Source organism: Gaeumannomyces tritici (assembly GCF_000145635.1).
Source record: "Gaeumannomyces tritici R3-111a-1 unplaced genomic scaffold supercont2.4, whole genome shotgun sequence".
Classification (NCBI taxonomy): Eukaryota; Fungi; Ascomycota; class Sordariomycetes; order Magnaporthales; family Magnaporthaceae; genus Gaeumannomyces; species Gaeumannomyces tritici.
The window spans coordinates 3,366,746-3,386,864 of NW_008804548.1; the positions used below are offsets into that span (position 1 = coordinate 3,366,746).

A 20,119-nucleotide genomic window follows, 5' to 3' on the forward strand; every position below is an offset into this window, starting at 1 on the left:
CCGCACAGCCGTGCTGCACAAGCCGTAACTGGCCTCGTGCCTCTATATCTCCACCAGCCACCACTCGTCATGCATGTCAGCACGCTTCGGAATTTGAAGACCTATCGAGGGCCTTCCTTTTTGTTCCTTTTTTTTTCTTCTTTTTTAGTAAATTGACCGGACGACCACGTCCTGGTCCTGTTCCTAAAATCATCACAGCGTAGACGCGACAGATGCTGCACCACTGCACATAATTACCAGACCATAGCGCCGTCGTTCAACAGTTCTCCTGGCAACAAGGTCACGCGTCAACGAACCCCGCAGATATGGACAGCGACAAGAACAGGCTGGTCGGAGGAGGGGCGGCGGACGCCGTCAAAGCCGCTCGGCCAATTATTTACGAGCATAACGGCGTCACGGTGGACAGGGACGCCTACATTCACATCCTCGAGGAGCAGGTAAAGAGTCTGAGGGCCGACGTGAAATACCTCGAGTCCAAAACGACGTAAGCGTTCAATCAAGCTTTCCTTGTCGCACAAGGGCTCGTTCGGCTGACGCCTTGTCAGCATGTCCGAGGATGGGGTTACCGGCGCACCAACCCCAAAGATCATGTACGTGCCGCCGGGCCAGTGGCGGCGCGTCAAGAAGGATTTCGGCCTGGTCGCGAACGCAGGCACGCTGCTCGTTTCGGGCATGAACAGCGCCGACGAGAACGACATGAGGCACTCGGGCCGTCACGATCGACTTGCCATCAACTCAAGCCTACTACTGGGGCTCATTTCGGACATTGTTGGCGAGCCGCTGAGTGATCACCGTAACGTGTGGGTGTGGCCCTACAAGTATCTCGTCGTGTGCGAGCCCCAGATCAGGAAGAAATTAGGCGAGCTTGAGCAAGAGTGCACGGCAGACCAAGCCGCCGCTGGTGAGACCCGCGTTGGCGAGAATGGAGAGGATAAACAGGTGCAAGAGCGGCAGCAGCAGCAGCAGGACTCGGAGAGCGCCAGAAAGTCGGGACCGTCCGAGGCCATGGTGCGGCGCCGACTTTGCGAAGAGCTCCGGCTCGTCGTTGAGTTCATGGATTCGCAAATGTCGGGCATATTCTCCTTGCGACGACAGATTGAGGACTTGTCCCTGAAAAGGATCTCTTTTGGGTTTCTGTGGCACCTATACAAGCCTGGAGATGTGCTCATAAACAAAGCCGGCAAGGAGAACCAGGATAAACTCCAGGCCTTTGTGGTACTTCACGTCACCGGCGGCCGCGCCGCGCGCGACCGATCGCAGCGGCTCCGCCCCGATGTTGACTGGGACTCCAACTCGGAAACGGAACACAAGAATCTCGCGCTGGCCAAGTCGATAAGCCGCATGACACCGCTCATTCTCGACTGTGCGTACATCGACTCGGACGGAGACCTCGTGGGGCCGCGGCCGAGGAGGTTCGTATTCCCAGAGTATCCCGGGGAGGTCGATATCGTGTCGCTCGACGCCTACCCCCTGGCTTTCGACAGCGAGAAGGACAGGCTCCTCGGCCATTTGGTCCGGAGGGGCAGGCGCTTCCTGTCCGTCCTCGACGGCGCGCACCTCCACTATCGAGGCACCAGCCTGCGCGAGTTCCAGGGCCAGAAAGGAAACAGGTTTCGCGATTACTTTGAGAGCAACCCTGAAGATGTCGACAGCGAGGTCATGGTGGACCAAGCAGCCGGCATAGACCATTACAAGCAGACCGAGGCATTCAAATTCTCCCTGGGTGGAGGTGTCGTGGCGAGGCCAACGCCCGCCAACGAGAGCGAGGTTGCCGATTATGTTCCCCAGAAAGGGTACGGAATCTACTTCGAGAGCGACGTTTTCGACGACTCGGCCATCGATGTAGACCGCAGAGCCCAGTTTGTCGCCGAGACGGACTTGTTGAGGACCGTGTCCGTCAAGCATTTGGGGCAGCTCGAGCTGCGCGATGACTACTACGCCCTCATGCCCCCCCGCGTCTACGGTTACGCGATGCTCAACCGCAAGTGGCTTCCGCTCAAGATAGACAGCCTACGTAACCTCGACGAGGTCAACGGGGAGCCTGGGTTCCGCAAGACGCGCTTCGAGGACCTCGTACTTCCCCGGGGTCACAAGAAGCTCCTCCAGGCGCTGGTCAAGCAGCACACGAGCGCCGGCGACGAGACGGTGCCCCCCGGCAAGGAATTCTCAATGGACATTGTCTACAGAAAAGGCAAGGGCCTGGTGATCCTCCTGCACGGCCCGCCGGGGGTGGGCAAGACGTCCACGGCCGAGTGCGTGGCCGCCGAGCTGGGGAGGCCTCTGCTGCCCATCACGTGTGGCGACTTGGGCGGAGACTCGAGGAACATGGAGAAGAGCCTCGAGAAGTTCTGCCGTCTGGCGGAGAAGTGGCGGTGCGTGATGCTGCTCGACGAGGCGGACGTGTTCCTGGGCAAGCGGGAGCGGGGCGACGTCGTGCGCAACAGCCACGTGGCCGTCTTCCTGCGCGTCCTCGAGTACTACCCGGGCGTGCTCGTGCTGACGTCGAACCGCGTGGGCGAGCTGGACGAGGCGTTCCGGTCGCGCATCCACGTGTGCCTCTTCTACCCCAAGCTCGACATCGACTCGTCCCGCCGCATCTGGCACAAGAACCTGGCGCGCATCCGCTCGTCGGCCGGCGACCTGGAGATGGACGAGGACGAGATCACGCGCTTCTACGAGCGGCAGTGGAAGGAGAACCAGAGCTCGCAGCGGCTGCGCATCTGGAACGGCCGCGACATCCGCAACGCCTTCCAGACGGCGCTCGCGCTCGCGCAGTACGAGTTCTTCGAGGCCCGCAGGGACCCGGATATCGACATGCCCCGGCCCGTCCTGCGCGCCGACCACTTTGAGCGCGTCGGCAGCACGAGCGCCTTCTTCGACCAGTACATCGGCAACATGCACGGCATCGACGGCGACGACCCCTACAGCGTCATGGCCGAGCGCGAGTCCGTCCGCAAGGACACGATGCCCAACTTTGCCTTTTCCCGCCAGCCCAGCTGGAAGCTCAAGGCGGACGCCAGGGCAAAACGGTCAGCGAACCAGAGGAGGATCGATGCGCTGCTGGAAAGCTCCCAGTCTGAGGACGAGGACAGCGATGCCGACTCGAACCTGGAAGAGCAGATGGAGAGGCTGAAACTGGAGATCAAGATGAACAAGCTCAAGAAGAAGGCCAAGGACTGGAAAGCCACGGGCTCATGAGCGATATATACACATAAAAACATTCGAAGCATTTCTGCGGGCGATATATCATTCATTCAAGCTAGTTCGGCAACAGTAGCCGTCAGTCTGGGCTCCAATGTCTGCATGGACATCGACGTCAATTCTTGGACTGTTGACAAAATCTTCGACATGTCAACTGGCCTCGCCCCGCTCGACTGGAGCCGTGACGCCGGCTACAACGCCTGCGGAATCCGGCTACGTCTTGGACCACGCCTCCTAGACTCTGATCTTGTCCACCATGGTCTTGACACGGTAGACTCCATCGTGGCCCCAGATGGAAAATGTGTCAAAACACTGTTCCCGAAAGTCCCGGCTTTTGGCATCATGACGTACAGTTATCAAATAACATTTAGGCCAGTACTTTCCCGATGGCGAGTCTTCGTCCTGTCATACAATACGTGCTTCTGCATAAGGGAACTTCTTGCTTATTTCCCAGAGCAGCTTCCCTGCCTTACATCCGTCTCGCCCTCCAGCTCGTCCAGCTTCATTTCCATCGTAGCCAATCTGTGGCGGCATGTTCTGGTTCGGCTGGGCGTAGTACTGCTGCTGAGGCTGTGGCTGCAGGTAGGTCTGACCTCCGACTCCAGGTGCCTGCGCCTGTCCCATCGCGTCGTTGTACGTGGTCGTGGACCCCTGCATAGGAGCGGCAGATCCAGCAGCACTCGTGCCGGACACGCTCCTGGCAGCGTTGTTCTTCAGATTGGCGAGTCTCATCCTCCCCGCGAGGTCCTTGTCCTGCTGAGCGGCGGTCTGACCACCCACGGGACTCTCGTCGGCGTCGCGGACACCTGAAGCCACCCGTACCTGCGTGGGCTTGACCTGCGGAGTCGACGGGGCAGTCGCATTGTCGGGGCGCTCGCTCATGTTCGAGTTCATGGTCAAGCTCCGAAGTCCATCGGCGACGTCGAAAAGGGTGAAGACTCTGCCGTCATCCTGGTCGCGCGGTTTAAACCGACGCGCCCGTCCGGCACCAAAACAAAACGCCGTGTGCTTGCGGACTCCTGATGTCCCCATGACAGCCGAAGCTGTCCCGAATCTGAGTGATCACGGCCTAGGCCGCGACCACCACGGAGTGGGGTTGAAGTGCTGAGTTCCGGAAAGTGCAGAATAGGCTGCTGGGCTTACCTTGGTCCGTGGCGTAAGTGTAACTGTTTTCCTGGGCGAGGCTGAAGATGGCTTCTCAAAGGATTGGGGGTAAATGAGCAGTAGTTACGGTGTCAAACAGTGGCACAGTCACGGATGGCCCAAAAAAGGTACTACCAAAAGAAAAGCAAACCGATTCCTAACTAAAGGTTTTTTTTTTAAAAAAAAAACAATCCCTAACCAACAAAATTTTATCACACATAGGGAGGTTCCGCCGCTGGAAACACACAAGGAAGGCTCACCAGGCCTGGCCAGGAGGGGACGTGGCCGCCCCAAAGTCCTCCTGCGAGAGCGCGACGCCGTCCAGCATCCTGCCGACGTGCGTCTTGCCGACGCTCTCGCAGTCCCGTCGAACCTTGGTCATCAGGGCTTTGAGCTGCGGTGGTGGTTGTTTCGTCAGGTGTTAGCCACTATGTATCGACACCAGGATGGAGATGGAAATCTGGGAAAGCCGGAACCAACAAACTTACGAACGAGACGACACCCTCCTCCTCCTCCTCCTCCCCGGCGCCCCGACGGCCGCCGAGCCCGAACAGCGCGCAGATGGTCTTGTACTCGTCGTACGACGAGATGGCCAGCAGGCCGGCGAACACGTCGAGCTGCGCCTCCAGCTCGAGCGGGCACGACCAGCCCGGCGGCGGCGGCGGTCGCGCGTGCAGCAGCAACCGGCCGGACGCTGCGCCGCCGCCGCCGGCCCAGGCGTGCAGCACCACCGCGCCACCCGGACGCAGCAGCGGCAGCAGTGCCTGGGCCTCGAACGGGCTGACGAGCACCACCCACACCGCCACCGCGGCGCCCGTCGTCAGCACCCAGCGTACCGGCCGCTGGTACCTGTCCTCCTGGCCGCCGCCGCCGCCGCCCGCCGCCACCGTCCTGGCAAAGTCCCGGCTGCACCGCAGACCCCGCGGGAGCAGCCGCGCCAGCACGTCCTGGCCGCCGCCGCCGCCACCTATGGTTAGGAACGCGGGCGGGAACGACGCGTCCATGTCGGGGCCGGGCCGAGGGAGCTCCCCCGTCCGCGCAAAGTGCACCACCGCCGGGTCGAGCGCGTGGCGCGCCGCCTCGGCCGCGGGCGCCCGCTGCTCCACGCGCCGCTCCTGCTCGACCTCGGGCGCGAGCTCCCGCTGCCGCTCCTCCTCCCTGCCGAGCGCCGCAGTCGGGGCCGGGGCGGCAACGTGGTCGCCGAAGAAGCTGGCGCGGTGGCGCTCGATGCGGTCCGCGTCGGGGTGCCGGTCGGCGTCTGCGCAGCACGGGCTGCTGTTGCTGCTGCCGCCGTCCGAGGCGCGGTAGAGGTCCTCGACGGTCTGGGCTTCCTTTTGAAGGAGTCTTTGCGCGAGTTGTTCGGTTACGCGACCGTCGGCCGCCTTGGAGTACACGCTCTGCTGGTGGGCGTGGGTCTGCCCCTGGACGGCCCACAGCGGGACGGCGCGCTCCATGTCGTCAAAGGTCTCGAGGATCGCCCACTGCAGGACGTCCATGACCCCGATCGACTGCTGTTGCTGCTGCCGCCTCTCGTCGGTGCGCTGGAGGATTCTGCCCTTGATCTCTTGGGGCACGCAAAAAGTGACGGCCTGGCCCTCGCCGAGCCCGCGCATGCGCATCGCGGCCTGCGCCAGCCGGTCCTTGGTGAGGTTGGCCCCGAGCGTGAGCGCGGCTCGGTAGTGGCTGGGGAGCTTGAGGTCGGTGCCGCGGGTGTGGGCCTGGTCGAGGAAGACGAGACAGGCGTCTAGCTGCCGGCCAAAGGGCGAGGTCTGGAGGGGCTCGGTGTGGCCTTCCAGGTCGACGACTTGCAGCACGTTGTCCTTGACGTCGACGAAGACGCAGGCCTTCTTGCCGCGGTGGGGGTTGCGCTCCGACTCCATCTTGAGCCACTGCCGGGCGACCTCGTGGTTCTCCAGCTCGAGGATCTGTGCTCCGACGTCCAGGATGACTTGGACCTCATGGGGCATCTCCACAACTAGTTTGAGCAGCAGCTCGGCATCCGAGACGGCGGGCGATTCGGCTCGGGCTGGGACTATGGTCACGTCGTTCTCGTCGCGCAGGAGGTACTCGAGGACGAGGCTGTTTGTGTGACACTGGGCGCTCAGGTCGAGGTGCTTGACGGACAAGGGGAGAAGCTCCCGCGAGTCGTTTGTGCCCGAGAAGCCGGTGGTTGGGTGTGCCTTTTGCTCGCCGAGGTCCCATCCGCTCTATTGATCGTTATCGGTTAGCAAAACGAAACCCGTGCGAGAATGGGGGAGAAGGGGGCTCATCCCTAATACTTACAGCGCTCAGCTTTGACGGAAACTCCCGCATGTACCTGGGGAAGACGACTCGGCTGAGGAAGAAGTCGACCGTGGCCTTGGCGTGACGGAACGAGGGGAAGAGCTGCTGCGTACACAGCACCCGGTCGCTCAGGTTAACGCCGTCGAGATGCCGCAGCTCGGGCGGCGCCAGGGCCTCGGCGTCGCGCACCCAGCCCTCGTACTCCTCGCCGGGCCGGTCCGACCTCAGGAGGCGCGCAAAGGCGAGGGCCAGGTCGTCATCCGAGAGGCCGCCGTGGTACGAGCTCAGCGCGGTGAGGAGCATGGCCACCTCCGGGTGCGAGAACTCGGAGCGCGCCGAGGGGCAGTCCTTGGCCCGGTAGGGCACGGCGAGGCGCGTGGGCGGCTCGCGCCGGGGGTCGAAGCCGTAGTCGACTCTCCATCGCTTCTGCTAGAAGGCGAAGCCGAGAGCGCCGCCGGCGAGGAGGCCGCGCAGGAGGAGAAGCGGCCGCTTCGTCGACTCGCTCCAGATGCCGCAGCCTCCGGGGGTCTCTACGGCCGAAACCTCCTCTGGCGTCAGGTGCGACTTCGTCAAGTACCTCATGAGCGCCGCGCTGTATTACATGTTTTGTCAGACTATATATAGCTCTGTAAAGGAGGCAGCAAATAAAGGGATAAATTGTGGATAAGAGAATCAGAAACAGCGGAAATGAATAGAAAATAAGCCAGGGAAAGAGGGAAAAGATATAAAACAGTCAAACTAGTACGGACCTTGAAAAGGGGTCTCTCCGAGTAATCGGAAGCCTGGGGAGCCCGTTCTGGCAGATTCGCTCTGCGATGGCATTGATAAAGTCTCCCTGGGCCTGCCTGTCGAAGAACCGGAGACGCGGGAAGGAGCCTGGGCCATGGACGTCGTCACTGGCAAAGGAGAGAGGCGACTTGCGGGCGAGGTCCGAGGCCACGTCCCTGGCGACGGTGAGGACGCTCAGCAGGACGTGCCACCTGTCGGGGCCGAAGTCGACTGGCCTCTGCGTCCCTATGGTGTACACCTGCTCGAACCGGACGTTGAAGACCTCGTCGCTCTCGTCCACCACGTCCCTCGACGTCAAGTCGAGCATGCGCTGCGTCCACACGAGCCCCTCGGCGGCGTGGGCGCTGCTGCTGCCGCCCTCGATGAGGCGCTCGAGTCCCATGAGCTTGAGCGAGAGCAGGTGTTCGGGCTGCACCAGCAGGACCCCGCCTTGGTCCCGACATTCGGCCAGGTCTCGAGCGATGCGGCCAACTTGTTCGGAGCCCAAACGCAGGTCGCGAGAGATGGGGAGCTGGTGGATCTTGATGTCGAGGAGCCCGCCGAGCTTGGAAAGCAGCATCTGTCGCATCTGGGGTGCTTGTGCCTTGGCTACGATAACTCTGACCAGGCGGTTGCCGTCGGCTAGAGCAGTAGCGACCATGGGGACGATGACGGTTGACTTTCCCTCTCCCATGTTCAACTGCAGGACCGAGTTCTGGCCGTTCGGATGGTTGATCATCTGCCGAGCAATGTCGGACTGCACTTCTCGGATGGTGATTTTGCTTTCAACTTCCATGAGTAGAGCAGCTGGATGGTCGCAAGGGCTCCAGTTCTGGTGTCCTGCGTTTCTCAGTTCCTTGTACAGGCTGTTGACGCTACCTGAAGACAGCAAAAGCCTCTCTGCGCGCTGGATGTCGTGATGTGACAGGGCATAGCTGATAAGAACGGGCTTCCAGGGGGAAGGGGTAGACTTCCAGCGAGAGGGTGCAAGCTGCGACAAGAAGAATTCCGGACAGATCCGCGGGGATACGGCAGCGGCCCAGCCTCCTAGGCCCAAGACCGATTCAAGAGCAGCATAGATTTGATCCCGGTAGCTGCGGCAGCGGGCAAGATAGTCCCGGATGCTGTCTCTCGCTTCTTCGAGGTCCTTCTGGGAAAGTAATGGCATGTCGGCGCTACTAATATCAACGTGCCGAAGGGCGCAGGCGCTACGTCCGAGATCCTTGGCGTAACGCTTGGTGAAGTCCGACTTGGCATGCATCTGAATGCGCTTGACCAGGCCATTGACGCGCGGTGGCGACGCCGCCTCCGTAGAGGATGGTTGTATGACCGCTACTGCGTTTGGTAAATATAGCAAAGGGCAATCTCTAAGTGACGTAGGTTGAGGGGGCGCAGAGAGCGCAAAGACATCATCGGTGGTCACGAATCCCCTGACTCCAGCAAGGCAGTTGTAATCGCTGGTTGGATGCTGTCTAAGCGCCGTCACTCGCGCCGGGGCCCGCTGGCTCTCCAACAACTGGGCTATCTGGCCCAGGCACCCAAACAGCAGGTGGTTCGCGTACCAGGTCTCGAACTGCTGCTGAGCTTGGGCCTGTACGTTCTCCATGCATATATACATCCGCCACACGCTTACAAAAGGTATTGTGGGCGAGGCACACGGCCATTGAGACTGAAGAGCAGAGACGACCTCGCCGACCAGGCGCTCCATCTTTGCTTCATAGGCCTCTTCCCGGCGGGCGTCAAGGTTCTCGTTAGTCTCGCGAAGAAGCCTGGCGAGGCGCGCTTCTGGGGAGTCCCAATAGTCGTAAGCAGCCTCGTAGACAATATCTTGGATGGAGGAGGCGTCGAATCGATAACCCGCATCAACCTGGAACTGATCAATATCGGGAAAGCGAATCCGGGACATGGCCGGGACCGAGAGACAAGCCTCGAGCACGCGAAGGATCGGTCGTGCGAGAGGAGGCACCTGCGACGACCGAGACGGTGTGTTGGCCGCAAACACCATAGCAGAAAGCCAGGACCTGGCCTCGTATCGAGCCCAGACGGTGGAGTTGCTCAGGGTCCGGTGCAGCCGGCAGAAGTGGACGAGCACGGCCAAGCTGTCGTAGATCCACGCAAAGTCGAACGTGTCGAAGCCCGGCGACGGCCGCAAATGCCTCGGGCCATTTATCGTGCCTGCCGGGAGGAGGCTGTGCCATAACGTCACCTGGAGAGATCCGGGCACAAGCAAGCCCGCCTCGGCCGGCAGAAAGGGCCGGCCCTCGTTGATAGCCCTCGTGGTGGCGAAGCACGCGTTGGCGCGCGGCACCCTCCAGTCGCGCCCCCTGCCTATGTATACCCTGTCCTCGTCCGCCGTGAAGTCCTCGGCGCCGAAGCCCGGAGCCCTGCACCAGGCCGAGTTGACCAGGTCGTACTCGAGAAGGCGTTGGCTGAGCCAGGGGAGCTTGTCGACGAGGTCGCGCTCCGGGTCGTCCGGCCTATACAGCTCTTTCTGGTCCTGCGCTTGTCTGAGAAGGCTTTCGACCGACAGGTAAAGCTGCGAATGCTGCGACAGAAACCCAAGGTCCTTGCGCCACGACACCTGCTGCATATCCTTCAGGTGGGCGGGATAGAACTCGCGAGGCGCCGTGAGCTTGCTGATGGACAGCAAGATTTCGCAATCTGGGCGGTTCAGGTGGTGTAGTGATCTCACGGCCGCAGACCGGAGAATGGAGAGGGCTTGTTCGGTTCCAGTATGCGCAGTCAGGGGATCCGGGGTTGGGAAGGAAGTGATGGCATGGAGATATGCCAAATAGATCTTGCTCCTAAAGCTACCATCACTCGTGAGACGCCTGAGCTCTGGATCGACTCTGTAGGCACGGCACCCCGAGCTTGTGCCTTTCTTGATGCGAACGACGACGTGTCTGCTGCCCTCGGGATCGGATCCTCCTTTGCTCTCCCGAGTCCACTCGACCTCGCCGTCTGGAATAAGAAGCATATGAGAATTCCGGTCGTTGACAAGCAATAGCTTGCTCTTCAGTCCCATGAGTGCCCCAACCGATCGGGTGGTGGCGTCGACCCACATGCCACGAAATTGCTTTGAGTATAGCTTTTGGGACTTGGGCTCGAGGGAGAACTGAAGACGCAACCTCGGAACATCGACTTGGAGAGCGCCGGACCCCTCAGTCGCAGTGTCGACGCTCACCCGCAGGTGCTTCGCATCCTCGATGGGCTCGAGAACAGCTGAAATCGCCTTTACGGTTACGCTGTGCCGCGGGACAAGGACGCGGTCCCCTTGTCGAAGCTCCCAGGCATCAGCGCCTCCCCGTGACAGTATCCATCCGTCCCTCAGAGAGTCTTCGTCTGTGCGCCATGAGGCTTGAACGGGGCGAAACTCGACGACGTTCCTGGTCGGGTCATACCAGTGCGTGTAGTCCTTGACGAGCGAGGAAGGAAGGACGCCTCGGAAGCAGTCTTGGGGGATTATCTGGTATTTAACTCCCGAGGCGCAGTGCTTGGCACGCACAAGCAGTCCGTATGAGGCAGAAAATCCCATACTAACAGCGTACCCCGATACTTCAGCTTTGAGAGCAAACTCCATGCCCGGAACGTTTGCTGGCGTGACATGGACAGTTCCTTTGCCAAACAGCTGACTGTAGAGCTTGGAGTCTTTGTACTCGGCAGGGAGACGGGAGGATAACGAGAGACCTGCGGTTATTGACGAGTTGTCGTTAGTTGAGAAATTGACATGGAGCTAAAGTATAAAGCAGAAAAGCAAGCAGAGGACGGAAGAAGAGAAGATAGCAACAAGGAAAGGATATGAATCTGCCACATACCATCAACAAGTAGCTCAGCTGTCAAAAGATTGAACTTGATGTTCAAAGAACGGCCGTGGCCAGAAGTCGGCGAGGTCTCTAGCCAGTGCCCCAGCGGAGTCTGGAGAGGCTTCCACCGACCACATTTGTTGTACTCGGGCCAGCACTGGCGCACAGCGTCGTCGAGCCCATTCCCGCCACTCTCACCCGCCGTGGACATATCGGACAGGCAAGCGCGGGCGCGGACGCAGACCCTCTTCCAGCGAAGGGCCATGAGCGACAGCAGCGTGCCCTGCGGCTCCGGGTCCCTATCCGCGAGGGCCTCGTGGCAGTCGATGGAGCACCGGACGAAGACGGAGGCATCCTCGGGGCGGCCCAGCAGCGAGCGGAGGTGGTGCTCCTCCACGTCGAAAGTGGCGATGCACACCAGGCAGACCTCGGCCGTCTTGTCCAGCAGCTCGCTCTGGAACCTGCGCTCGGCGGCGGCGGACGACTCGACGTTGGCACGGACCGACCTCAGCATGCCAACGGCCATGAGGCGAGCCTCGCCAAGGAATCCCAAGCAGGCATCGTGTACCCCCGTGTCGGACGAGAGGCTCAGGACGCGGGTGGCGATGGACACAAAGTTGGCGAGAGCCCGGGACGCCTCCCAGTTCTGTCCGACCCGGCCGGCGGCCTCGCGAAGCGCAGCGACGAGCCTGTGGCAGAACCCGACGTCGTCCAGGACCTGGTGGCCCTCTCTCAGGTCCGAGCCCTCGGTTGACGGTCCTGCCTGGTACATGGCCTGGAAGAGGACGATGGCGGTTTCCTCCTTGCGGAAGTCGACGCAGGGCACGACCAGCTCGCACAGGATGTTCTGCCACTGTATCTTGTGCCCGAGGGGCACCGAGACGAGCGACACGAACTCCTGTCGGCCCATCGAGTCGGGCGCCTCGTGCTGGTTGGCGAGGGCCGAGTTGGGCGGCAGTCCCTCGGGCATGTCGCTGGGCCGGAAGAGGTATTTCCCCAGCCACGCGGCCCCGTCGGGAAGCCTATACGCGCACCGCAGCAGGTCCCTCTCGTGGAACTCGACCTCTTGGACGAACTGATGCTGCTCATTGTCATGGTACGCGTACGGCATGCCATTGTTGATGCACACGTCGTCTCTCGTGAGGCCGAACATGTGTCTGTGCCTCCGGTGCGTCGAGCTGCTAGGCTTATTGTCCGAGGCTGGCGAGATCCTCCATGCCACCTGTGGCGACTCGGCATACCGTGAGAGCGGGGGGTATTGAAGCAAGGTCTTGTACATCTTCGGCCCATCCGCCGCATAGCGGCCACCAAAGATGACAGTCCGGACAAACATGGTCGAGTCCCGCCAGGAGCCGAAGGAAGGAGGCGGGCATAGTTCAAAGATGGTCGCCTCGGCAGCCCTGGGGTGTCTTGGGAGAGGCCACTCGTGAACGTCGATGCGCATGTTCTCCATGGATTCGTTCGTGGAGCACTTGACACAACTGTCGGCATGGTTTCGCGGCTGCTCTCCTAGACGACTGCTCCATTCTGGGTCCCGATAACATGTCCGACGGTCGTTCTCGCGCTTCATGACCTCGTACCTGCGCTGCATGTGGTGGAGCTCAGAGACCTTGCGTTCGCGCTGTCTCGTTGCGTCCTTGTCGATCCAACAGTGAAGTTCCCGGAGTCGTTGAGATTGTGCATAGTAAAGCCCCACCGCAAAAGTCTGGATACAAACGCAATTTCCCACCAAAACTTACAATTCTCGAATGCAAATAAAATAGCAAAATAAAATCGTAAAAATATATAATAAAATCAATTTCTGTAATATTTTACAAAATCTCTAACATATATTTTTTCTGGATTTTTTTAGCTTATCGTAAGCTTGTAAAAAGTTTGTTTAATTTGGAACTTTAAAATACATGCGCTATAACTGGATTTAGCATCCCCTAAAGAGCGCTGTAACGACTTTTTTTGCATTGGGGTAATTTTCCACGCGCAATAATGTACGTTTTCAGCATCTGGACAAACTAATTTTTAATATATATTATAATAACGATTCCAAATTATTACTTTTACTTTAAGCTTTTATTTTAACATTTTTGTTCGATTTGATATAGCGGTTGGAATGTGTTGACTTTTGTATTTAATTTGGTAACGTGTATTCAGACTTTTGCTGTGGGACTGTAGCGTACAGCGAAGGAGTCTAAAGTGAGAAGCTCCATCAAAGTTAGTGTTTGGAGACATATGGCTCAAAGTGAAATCCCGGTGCAAGAATACACGAAGAAGCACAGATATCAAAGAGGATTATAAAGCGCAAAATACTGACCTCTAGCGCCGAAAGACAGAAAAATGTCTGGAAGAGAGCTCTTTGCGGCATTGCATCGCTCTCTGAGGTAGAGCTCAACCCTGCCAAGTCTGCCCATCTGCTCGCGGAAGGGCAGAACCAGCAACTGTAGGATATGGGCCGGGATCTGCGGGTCGTACTCCTTGAGCAGAGGCGTCAATGCGGTGGCGGACTTGTCGCACGCGACCCAGAGCTCGAGTGCGGTGAGAACAAGGGTAGAGCCGCCTTCAGGGTTTCCGCTGTACTCGGCGCTTGCGGCCTGCTCATAGTACTCGAGAAGGCGCTGCAGCTCCCGGCAGGTACCTCCGTAGCTAGCGTTTGCCGCGATCCAAGAATCGAGGTGATCGGCTACCCACTTTTCAAATGCCGCGAGGGTGAAGGTGGCATAGCTGGACGCGAATCTGGAGAGTGACGGCAGAGTGCCCGGCTCGAATTCTTCCGGGCACGACTTCCGACTGAAAGCAGCATGAGGCCCAGATTTCTTGTGAGTACTGATGTACTTGATGAACTTGTCGACGTCCGGCAGGTGGTGAAGGACATGCTGACTGAAGTCCAGAGACTCGAGCTGCGAGATTCCGCTGTCTGGAGACGACAAAGAAAAGATGCATTTCTGGCGCTTCTCAAGCTCGGCCGTGGCTTTGGACATGGCCCCGTCGACGCACTGAAGGATACCCCCCTGGATAGGTGCGCCATATCGGCTGAGCTTCAGCCTCCGGCGGGCAACCTTGGCGACCATGACGGCGAGGTGGTCGCTTGACAGATGCCCCGCGCGGCGTCTTCTCGAGGACGCTGGCGGCGAAGAAGAGCATGAAGTTCTTGTACGTGAACTCTGCCGAGCGTGATAGGCGCGAGAATGCCAGCTGCAGGGCGACCCGGGCCAGTAGCCACGTGCTGGACCGGCGCCACGGCATGAGGCTCTCGTCCCAGTGGACCGAGTCCCTGACGTTCTTCCAGATGCTTTGGCCAGTGACAGGCCGCGACTCGGCGCCTAGAACGCCCGTAAAGAGCCACTCGGTAACCCACTTGGGGTCGGCTGTGTCTCTCTCCTCGTCCTGGAACTGGCCCGCTTTCCACACTTGAGGGATGGTGTCTGGAGCGGCCTGTTGAGAGAGTGTAGACAGGACATGGATGAGATTCTTGCGGAACTGGTCATCCAGAAGGTTTTGAAATGGGACGGCAACGGCCACATCAGGGAATTGGCGACGTAGCCTGCCCGGGGACGCCATGGTGTCTTCATTCCTGGGGGAGAGCTCGAATGCCTCCTTTAAAACGGTCACCATGTCAGTCAAACATGTCCCGAGGGAGCAGATATTGAGAAGGTGGAGGATCTAGCACGCAGGGAGGAAAGGCAGGTCGCATGAAGCATACAATGTAGATCTCTTGGTCCTTCCTTGTGATGATCACCGCAGCATTCTGCTCGGATATATTGAGCGCGACGGATGTGTCTATGCAGTCAGTGGCGGATAGTGTCAGCATCACGCGGCTGGCCTTCGGCGTCGCGTTTCAAGTGAACAAAAGGTCGGCGTGAACTTACCTGACGTGCACATTCCCCGAAGAATGGCCGAAAGCCTGTCGGCGTCGATGCTTCCATCGGCTGCAACAGCTTGCTGCATGCATGACACCGTCGCGAGAACCTGCAAGGCAGCGAAGCTGGCGCCATGCCGGAACACAAAGCTTTCCAGGCTTGTGTACAGAGTCGACAGAAGATGTGCCTCCAGGCCGGCGTCCCAGTCGTTCTCGCCTGGGAGCTGCGGGGGGAAGAAGAGGTGGTTCACCACGTATATTGATTTGCGCTCCTCTGGAGAGCACCCGGGCTCTTCACTCTCTCTTCCGGACATTTTGTCCGTTCCAGCCTACGGCCATATAGAGACTGGGCAAGACATCTGCGGAAGGGAGATGGCGCGAGGAGGATGCTGACGACGAGTGTCAACGGAGAAAAGATGATAGAGATTGTACAAGATCGGAATGAGGTCAAGGCTTCGACGGGGGAGATGGAAGTGTGCGATGCGGTTGGTGGTGGGTTGAGGAGGAGCTAATAGAAGCGAGGGATGGAGGTGGAGGGCAGGAAAAGGTTGTGTGGAGGTCGAGCACGCGTGCAGTCGGCCAATCAAAATTGGATAAGAGAAACAACAGGTTAAGGAGTCCCTGGGTTAGGCAGGTGCCAGTCTAGGTAGACGTGGCAGTCAAATTTCGGAGGTAAAATTGGGCTGCCTAGGTGCTGGTAAACACCCCCACGCGCCGGAGGCGCATCAGAGGTTTCGTGAAAGATGGAAACACGGGTCCTATATTATATGTTCCACAGCCTACCTAATGCTACGGCGATGACGGTTAATTCCAGTACATTATATATCCATTTCATTAATCCAGCGTTGAGCTTTCAGGTCGTAGTTGAGCGCCTAGGCGGCGAGATGGCTGGTCGGCCAGCTATGAAGGCAAACAGAGGCGAGACAGATAACAGGAGATGGTATCAGCCCAAGTCATGCAAGAAGAAGGACTGAGAAGAAGATGAAGAATATAGGGCAATACGAAGGAAGCTCCTTTTTTTCGCCAAATTAAGGGAGTACTGTTTATATAGACCGCTACTTCAAATTCCTATAAATAAAACGACGTCTACCGTCATCGAGCAGCAGTTGAAATACGAGAACTTCTAGATGGCTCTGTGGTCCGCTGACTACTCTGCACGATGCCAAATACTCTAAAGTCAAGCCGTATGAAGTCGAGGGGTCCTGTGCATTGAGCCGCTCCGCGAAATGTGTTTTCCCTCCAAGTTGAACCAGCTCGGGGTTGAGCGCTGCTGACGGAAACACGTCTGGCGGACGCACATATCAAAGTCGGCATCGATTCAACGATAGTCTCCCGACTTCTGGACACTTGGCCTCCGGCGCCGCAAGTGAATACTCTGCAGTCGCCGAGTCAGACTCCAGCCCATGCCTCCAAGACGTAGTGGATCCGACCAATGCAGGGGGCCACATGAGGCTTTGCGTCAGCGGATCACGGGACGCTCCGACGATGCCTGTCCGCTTCCTTACATTCGTGCTCCCCGATTAGGCAATTGCCTCTCTGAATGGCTCAGCCGTGGTGAATAGAAATGGCATACGAGGCTAGATAGAAATCATACACACGGTCGATGGATCCCTGCGCGTGGTACTGTGCAAAATGTAAAGACTCGACCCCGCTGCGCTGTAGCAGAGAACCACCGGATTCGCCTGTCGCAACGCTGCGTCTAGCCGTCAAGAGACAAAGAATACAAAAAAAAAAAACGAGTAAACTAGGGTGTGAGAGAAAGGAAGGAGAACAAAGAAAAGCGAGGAAAAGGAGGAAGGAGTGGAACTCATCACCGCCTCTTGCCCCCCCACCATGGAGGGGGAACGCGCTGCCGCTCGAACACTGCTCTATCCTTCCTTCGGAATGGAATGGGCGGCGTCGTCTGTGCTTTCCTTTGGCTGGCGTCGTCATCCCGCAGGATAGGGCTTGTTGTTTATCGACAGCATCGTGCGCAAAAGAAACAACAAAACCAAAAGGGGACCCATGTGTCGCGGGTCAGGTGGGCAGGAAAAACGAGATGTCGGTACCTTGCATATGCGGGTATCCGGCAGGGCCCGCTGTGAGACATGTCCCTCGGCAAGAGAGTGGCAATGGAGGATTTTGTGTTGGATGGCAAGGGACACGGGCCATGACACCACATGCTTGGGGGTAGCACGACTGGACCTCGACCTCCATCGAGTGGCTCAGCTTGTGCGTGTATACGGCTCCGTGAATGCCAACACGGGAATACCGACAACATGCAAAAGAGCCGATTAGTGAAGGCCTTGGTTTTTTTGGTTTAGTCTGGCTCATTCATCATGGTAGGAACTGAAGACTGAACCAAAGGCGAAACCTTCTTCGACGGATACAGACAATAAAAACTAAGTATAGGTGCCTTTTAGGAAAGCGGGGGAATAGCTGAACAGCCGACAATGCAGTAGACCATTGCAATGCGGGCAAACAGGATGCAGGCAGCGGGAAGCAGCATCAACGTACAACGTAAAAGGTATCAAAAATCAATAAATGCGGCCCAGTGAAGAAGAGAAAAGTAACATGGCCCCCGTGGGACACAAGAGCCAAGACGGGAACAAGCCCAAGAAGAAAAAAAACTCCGGTACCACCAAGCTCCCCGCTGAAAAAAACATGGCTTTGCGTAGCCTAAGCCCCCAGAAACGAAGTGCGCAACCCAGGCAGCTTCAAAAAGAAGGCAACAACAAGAACCGACTGAGCAACAAAGGAAAGGGATTTTAGAGCGGCACCGCCGTCCGCGTGGTCTGCGGCAGGCAGGAGAAGTGTGGGATGGGCGGGTTGGTAGATTGTGTTTTTGTATAGGTAGGTAAAAGGTAGTGTATGTGTGGTGAGTGCATGGTGTCGCGCAAGGCAAAAGGTTCGTATGTAGCGTTTCCCCCTTTTCCAGCCCACAGCGACGAGCGACTCGATTTCCAAGAAGAGAACCCCGCCTTGTCCAATAACTCGCAGTCGTCGTTTGCCTCATAAACTCATTGTAGGTATCCAAGGTTTTGCTGGCGCATTATATTTTAGCTTGTTTCGCTGTGCTCGTGACACACAACGTTGAGGTGAGCGCCGGATGATATTATAAGAGACTCTCGTCTTCCGGTTGTATTGCTTCTGCTCCCGGCACGGGATTTACAGCAGGGCGGTGAAAGCGACGGCCGCAAGACCCAGGAGGAAGGCCGAAGGGCCAACGACTCCAGCACCGTTGCTGGGTGCCGAGGTGGGGGTCGAGGTGACGGCGACACTGGAGCTGGTGAAGCTGATGGGGGTGCGCGTCGCCGAGCCCGTCGTGGCAGCGGTCGTGCTGTTGAGGCGGGTGGTGAAACCAGCCGAGGCCGTCGTGTTGGCCGAGAGGGTCGAGGACGACGAAACGGCCGAGGTGGTCGTGTTGGCCGCGATGCTCAGCGACGAGACGGAGCTCGAAGACGAGGACGAAGTCGAGGACGACGAGGAGCTCGTGGTGGCGGTGGACGTGACGGGCGGCAGGGCCGCAACCGAGACGACGGCGCCCTCGCACTCGGCCAGGGACTTGCCGACGGGGCAGCAAAGCTGCTCGCCGGCGGCGTCGTTGGCGCAGTAGAAGCCGTCCTCGCACGAGACGCCGGCATTACCGGGGCAGCACTGGGCCTTGGCGCCCTGGTTGAAGCAGTGGATCGAGTTGTCGTTGGACGGGCACATCTCGAAGCCGGCTCCGCAGGCCTCGGAGCAGCTGGTTCCCATGGCGCAAAAGGTCTGGCCGGGCAAGTAGCCAGCGTCGTCGCGGGGGTGGACGGCGCCGAAGAGCTCGCGGACAGACATGCGGACGGGCACGGCCACGTCGCTCGCGGCTTGCGACGCGACGGCGAAGGCGGCCGCGGCAGCGACAGACTTGAATAGCATCTTGACGAGAGAGCGTGGTTTGTGAAGTTGTTGTTGGTGGTTGATGTTGCTGGCCGGGCGGGCGTGGGGTGGACGGCTTCCACTGGCGTGAGTGCTCCAGGCGACCTGCAGAAGAGAAGAGAAAGGATATAAACGAACGTGGGCGTACGAAGAAGGCTAGGAGGTGAAAAATTCGGTATGAAGAGGGTCTCGCGAGGTCGGAGCGGGCAGACGAGCCTTATAACGATGGTCAATGATCGAGAGGGGAGCCTGTGGGACGGTGGACGTGCCCTGTCGTTTCAGATAACGAATGACTAGCGACAATGGAGGCTGGCTAGGATATGGAGATCTTGTTTCCTAGGATGGCGAGTAGAAGCACGAGCGCAGTTCGTTAGTGGACGCCACGTCGACAAGGTGGATGGAAATGAGTGGATAGAGCCTGGGACTCTGGGCTACGGTGAGGAAGCGAAATGCGGACAGACGACGAGGACCGGCGAGGACGGGAAAGCACAGAGAAAAGAAGGGGACAAGCACCCATTTAGACGGGGCCCGATCGGGCAGCGGCGCAAAGCAGGGGCGTGTGGTAAATAAAGGACGACATGGGTGGGGATTTGAGGCAGGCGTGTGCGACGCGAGCTCGCAATCTCAGTGGCTCCTGGGCAGCACTCTGTGGGCAGCACGCAACCTGGGCAGCAAGGGTAGAGGGCACGGGTGGGGTGGGTTCGCAATCCGCCAGCAGGCTGGGCACGGGGCGGCTTTAATTGCGCTCTAAAGAACTTCTTTCACCCCATCCTCATAATGGCTCGCAGGTCCCATGGCTCGCGCCCCCGCAAGGGACGAAGAAGGACAAAACAAGTGCCGGATTAAGATGACCTCAATCGAGATGATCTCAATCGAGATGACCTCAATCGAGATGACCTAAATCGAGATGACCTCAATTGACCCAAGAGTGTGCGAGGGGTGGTGATTGCCTGGCCCCTTGGCTCATTGTACTGGACAGGAAGGCAAGAAGGCAGCATGAATCCTCCCTCGCTCGCCAAACCAGTTCCCCACGGAGTGATCAACCAAGATCCGCTCATGTCTCCCCGGGCAGGTGCCAAGCTCGGTCCAGGCCTCGCTCCTACTGTTTGTTTGGCGCTCCTTTGCCCTGCCAAGTCGCAACCGCCCGCATTCCTCGCCAGCAATTCCATCGCGCGCC

At 58.8% G+C, this 20,119-nt stretch overlaps 5 protein-coding genes across 5 annotated transcripts; 2 read left to right on the plus strand and 3 right to left on the minus strand.

Moving 5' to 3' along the window:
• The first annotated feature begins 105 nt into the window (after positions 1 to 105).
• Positions 106 to 3,879, plus strand: GGTG_08530 (hypothetical protein). Its single transcript, XM_009226372.1, has 2 exons — positions 106 to 484; positions 546 to 3,879. The coding sequence occupies exons 1-2, from the start codon at positions 306 to 308 to the stop codon at positions 3,196 to 3,198; spliced, it is 2,832 nt and encodes a 943-aa protein (XP_009224636.1). The 5' UTR covers positions 106 to 305; the 3' UTR covers positions 3,199 to 3,879.
• Positions 3,436 to 4,233, minus strand: GGTG_08531 (hypothetical protein; the record flags this gene model as incomplete). The annotated part of the gene is made up of 2 exons (XM_009226373.1): positions 3,436 to 3,513; positions 3,613 to 4,233. 2 exons carry the CDS (start codon positions 4,231 to 4,233, stop codon positions 3,436 to 3,438), a joined length of 699 nt encoding a protein of 232 aa, XP_009224637.1.
• A 367-nt stretch (positions 4,234 to 4,600) lies between these two features.
• On the minus strand, positions 4,601 to 15,370 carry GGTG_08532 (hypothetical protein; the record flags this gene model as incomplete). The annotated part of the gene is made up of 10 exons (XM_009226374.1): positions 15,059 to 15,370; positions 14,893 to 14,969; positions 14,283 to 14,786; positions 13,507 to 14,200; positions 11,211 to 12,932; positions 7,377 to 11,082; positions 7,162 to 7,219; positions 6,628 to 7,056; positions 4,833 to 6,551; positions 4,601 to 4,738 (listed from the first exon to the last, which is right to left on the minus strand). The coding sequence occupies exons 1-10, from the start codon at positions 15,360 to 15,362 to the stop codon at positions 4,601 to 4,603; spliced, it is 9,351 nt and encodes a 3,116-aa protein (XP_009224638.1). The 5' UTR covers positions 15,363 to 15,370.
• A 421-nt stretch (positions 15,371 to 15,791) lies between these two features.
• On the plus strand, positions 15,792 to 16,175 carry GGTG_08533 (hypothetical protein; the record flags this gene model as incomplete). The annotated part of the gene is made up of 2 exons (XM_009226375.1): positions 15,792 to 15,988; positions 16,043 to 16,175. The coding sequence occupies 2 exons, from the start codon at positions 15,792 to 15,794 to the stop codon at positions 16,173 to 16,175; spliced, it is 330 nt and encodes a 109-aa protein (XP_009224639.1).
• Positions 16,176 to 17,383: 1,208 nt separating this feature from the next.
• On the minus strand, positions 17,384 to 19,459 carry GGTG_08534 (hypothetical protein). The gene has a single exon (XM_009226376.1). The coding sequence runs from the start codon at positions 18,940 to 18,942 to the stop codon at positions 18,196 to 18,198; it is 747 nt and encodes a 248-aa protein (XP_009224640.1). The 5' UTR covers positions 18,943 to 19,459; the 3' UTR covers positions 17,384 to 18,195.
• Positions 19,460 to 20,119: the final 660 nt, after the last annotated feature.